This window comes from Lactuca saligna, chromosome 4 (assembly GCF_052625555.1).
Source record: "Lactuca saligna cultivar CGN05327 chromosome 4, ASM5262555v1, whole genome shotgun sequence".
Classification (NCBI taxonomy): Eukaryota; Viridiplantae; Streptophyta; class Magnoliopsida; order Asterales; family Asteraceae; genus Lactuca; species Lactuca saligna.
This window is the reverse complement of record NC_136420.1, coordinates 11,881,754-11,885,328: the sequence shown is the minus strand read 5'-3', so window position 1 is coordinate 11,885,328 and position 3,575 is coordinate 11,881,754. Positions and strand designations below refer to the sequence as shown.

At 31.9% G+C, this 3,575-nt stretch overlaps 1 protein-coding gene across 1 annotated transcript; it reads left to right on the top strand.

Annotated features, from left to right (window-relative positions):
* Positions 1–606: 606 nt before the first annotated feature.
* On the top strand, positions 607–2,653 carry LOC145038300 (transcription factor MYB106-like). Its single transcript, XM_078986707.1, has 3 exons — positions 607–904; positions 996–1,125; positions 1,892–2,653. The coding sequence occupies exons 1-3, from the start codon at positions 775–777 to the stop codon at positions 2,574–2,576; spliced, it is 945 nt and encodes a 314-aa protein (XP_078842833.1). The 5' UTR covers positions 607–774; the 3' UTR covers positions 2,577–2,653.
* Positions 2,654–3,575: the final 922 nt, after the last annotated feature.

The window sequence follows — 3,575 nt, the reverse complement described above, 5'->3', positions numbered from 1 at the left end:
ATAAAAAAGCTTACTTGTTTTAATAATGACAAACAGAAGAGAGTCGCCCCGATGATGATTGTGGTTCGACACTGCAACTTACGTCCTTATCTGCGCGTCTTACGCTAATCCAACCAGTCACTGGTCTTGATTCTGAATCATAATTATTAAAACTAATAATTTTCTTAGAGAATTTTAAACCAGAATTAATTAAATTTGAAATAATTCTATCACAAATAACCACCAAAAAATTCTTAATCTTTCTTTTATATATATATATATATATATATATATATATATATATATATATATATATATATATATATATATATATATATATATATATATATATATACACACACAAGATAGAGAGAGAAGGGAAAGATTCCAGTTCCAAATCATCGGCCGCTGTCTGGCCAAAGTTGTGCACGGAGAATGTTGATATTATATGATGTTGTGCACATCCGTTCAACGGGATGCCATATTAAATCCATGCATAGCCAACACCACTCTTCAACAATAAATTCTCTGATAATATGGGTATCTCCAACATTTATGCATATATAGACAGTCTCTAATACAATGAACACGTAATAAAAACATGTCTGATTTCCTCATTGAATATTGGCTCTAGCTTGTTCTTTGGTCCAATTAACCCTAGGTAACCTCCCTAGCTACTATATATTCTCACTTTCATGTTTCAAATGTATCCCCATTCTAGATTCGCTACATTGCAAGTTTAGATATAAATATAAATATATATATCTATATATATAGAGAGAGAGCGAAGGATTAATGGGGAGGTCACCAAGTTTTGAGAGGGGCTTGAAGAAAGGGCCATGGACATCAGAAGAAGATCGAAAGCTTGTGGCTTATGTTGAACAACATGGACATGGAAGTTGGAGGTCATTACCCATTAAGGCTGGTACGTGAACACACACACATACACTATCTTCTACAAAACTTAATTTGGATTTGTGTTAGTGTCTTGTTTATGTTTGGTAAAATACATGCAGGGTTACAGAGATGTGGTAAGAGTTGTAGGCTGAGGTGGACTAATTATTTAAGACCAGATATTAAAAGAGGAAAGTTCAGCTTGCAAGAAGAAGAAACCATCATCCAACTACATGCTCTTCTTGGCAATAGGTATTCCATAAGTTTTCCATTTTTGTTTTGTTATATATATATATATATATATATATATATATATATATATATATATATATATATATATATATATATATATATATATATATATATATATATATATATATTTCAAGAAAAAGATATATAGTAAAACTAAAAAAAGAGACTACTGGTACATATGCATAAAAACGTGGACAAACTTTGAAAATTTTATAACACATGAGTTATGGTAGACTAGAACTAATATTTAAGGTTAGTATTTAGTTGTTACTAAACAATATATATTATTTGAAGGATATATGTTAATTAATATTACATTATGAAGCGGTATATATGTTATTTAAAATTATCGATCGGATGTTCCTTGTTACATATTAATATATTATAATCCTCTATATATTTCTTATTTTCTAGCTAGTTGATTTTGTTCTCTGAATGGGGATGTGGGGTTCGCCTGTGTTTGTTGTATGCTTGTATTGTTGATTATTGATGTAGACTGTAGAGTGCGTACTAGAATGTCTTTAAATAATCTAAGAGAAAGTGGGCACTCACATCATACATGGAGAGTGAAAGAAGAGGGTAATTTTGCAACAAAAAATAATTGATTGATTAATATTATAAATTCGTATCATTTTCCATATATATACATGTGACACTGGTTGCGGTCAGTTTTTGAAATTTAGATGTTAGAGTTTCTTCACGTTATAATTTCTCATATATATATTTACATAAAAATATATTTATAATTATTATTTAAATGATTCAGGTGGTCAGCTATTGCAACACATTTACCCAAAAGAACTGACAACGAGATCAAAAATTACTGGAACACGAATCTTAAGAAACGATTAACCAAAATGGGTATCGACCCAATCACACACAAGTCAAGAACAGCCACTGATACCAACTTAAGTCATATGACACAATGGGAGAATGCTCGTCTTGAAGCAGAAGCTAGATTTGTTCGTGGATCGACTAACGTTGTTTCCCACTTTTACCAACGAATCCATTGCAGTCCACCTCCATTTATGACCAACAACAAACTGGCGATGTCATCTCTTTCACTACCATGCCTCGATGTGCTCAAAGCATGGCCAGGTATTACTTCATGTAAGCTCTCTGATTTAAGTGGGCTAGAGACTCCCAAAGATCAAAACATGCCACCAATGGTGAATCTCATTGAGAATGTCGAACCACCATCTCTTTATAAAGATACGACTACACAAGACTGGGAAATCTCAAAAACTTCATTATTTAACGCTGTTGAGAGCCCTCAAGACAAAGGAATCGATCAGAACGTGTTTGAAGTGAATGACATGATATTTCAAGATGACTACTTGACGGAGGCACTTACGAATCACTTGGTCAAGGATTTCGAAGATGGTAAAAGTTACTGGAGTAGCATTCTTGATAAAGTAGGGAATAATTCATCATTTTCATCTGTTTTCTAAAACAAAACCATCCGTCAAGAGGATTAATATTAGACTTTCCAATAAATTTGTCTTAAGTATCTAATACGTCTTGTAATAGAATCTAGTAATTAATTAAAATTTAATGTTATTGAATCCTGTTCATCAAATTTTAATTTGAGTAACTTATATGGTTCTGTGGTTGATGAAAATAACAATATTTTTCCAAGTTCTTTTTACATGGATAGTAATTATAGTTTTATTTCTTTGCAGGTTTGGTCCTATCACTAACTCCTCTAAGTTGATAGTTTTAATTTTTTTGCAGGTTTGATCTTATCAGTTATCACCATTTTCCTTTATCGATTCTTATTAAATATTTAACAAATGTAGTCCCCACCACTTAGCTACCATATTTTCTTTTATTGGATTTGATTAGATAGTTAATTAATTTGATTAACTTCTTATGACATTTTCTCTCTTTAATTTGGCCACTAATTGAAGGTTCATCTGAGACCCAAGCCCACATGCCTTCTTCTAACTTAGTAGCGAAAACCACCTAAGTTTCTTTTCATTGAAGCGCTTTCCGGAAACCAAGTTGGAAACAATCCATCTTATATACTCTTATTGATCTGATCTAATCCAAAGATGTAACAATGGGTCCCATGTTCTAGTATTCTTAGAAGCTTAAACACCTGATATAATAATAATGGAGTCCATGTTGCAGCCTTGCATGCAAAGTTGACAAAGATATAAAACCAGTCTGGTTAAGTTTCATATCATTATGACACTGCAACGTGTACGTAGGAGCATTATGCACACGAGAAAAGAGAACGAAGAGCATGTTCTGTTGAAATTAATTTACAAAGAATAATTTAGATATTCCATATATTGGTAATTTAACCACGGGGACCATCACCGTAACAAAATGGAGTCATATGCTTAAACATAGTTGGAAAAAATGGACTAAGAGTGAAATAATTACATGGACCATTTCTCCAATTTACTCTCATTATTATTATTATTACAAGTTATTAACCCGTA

Coding starts and splice junctions, on each gene's coding strand:
- LOC145038300 (XM_078986707.1), top strand. CDS start 775: ATGGGGAGGTCACCAAGTTTTGAGAGGGGCTTGAAGAAAGGGCCATGG. Junction 905..995: donor GTCATTACCCATTAAGGCTG/GTACGTGAACAC, acceptor AAATACATGCAG/GGTTACAGAGATGTGGTAAG. Junction 1,126..1,891: donor CATGCTCTTCTTGGCAATAG/GTATTCCATAAG, acceptor TAAATGATTCAG/GTGGTCAGCTATTGCAACAC.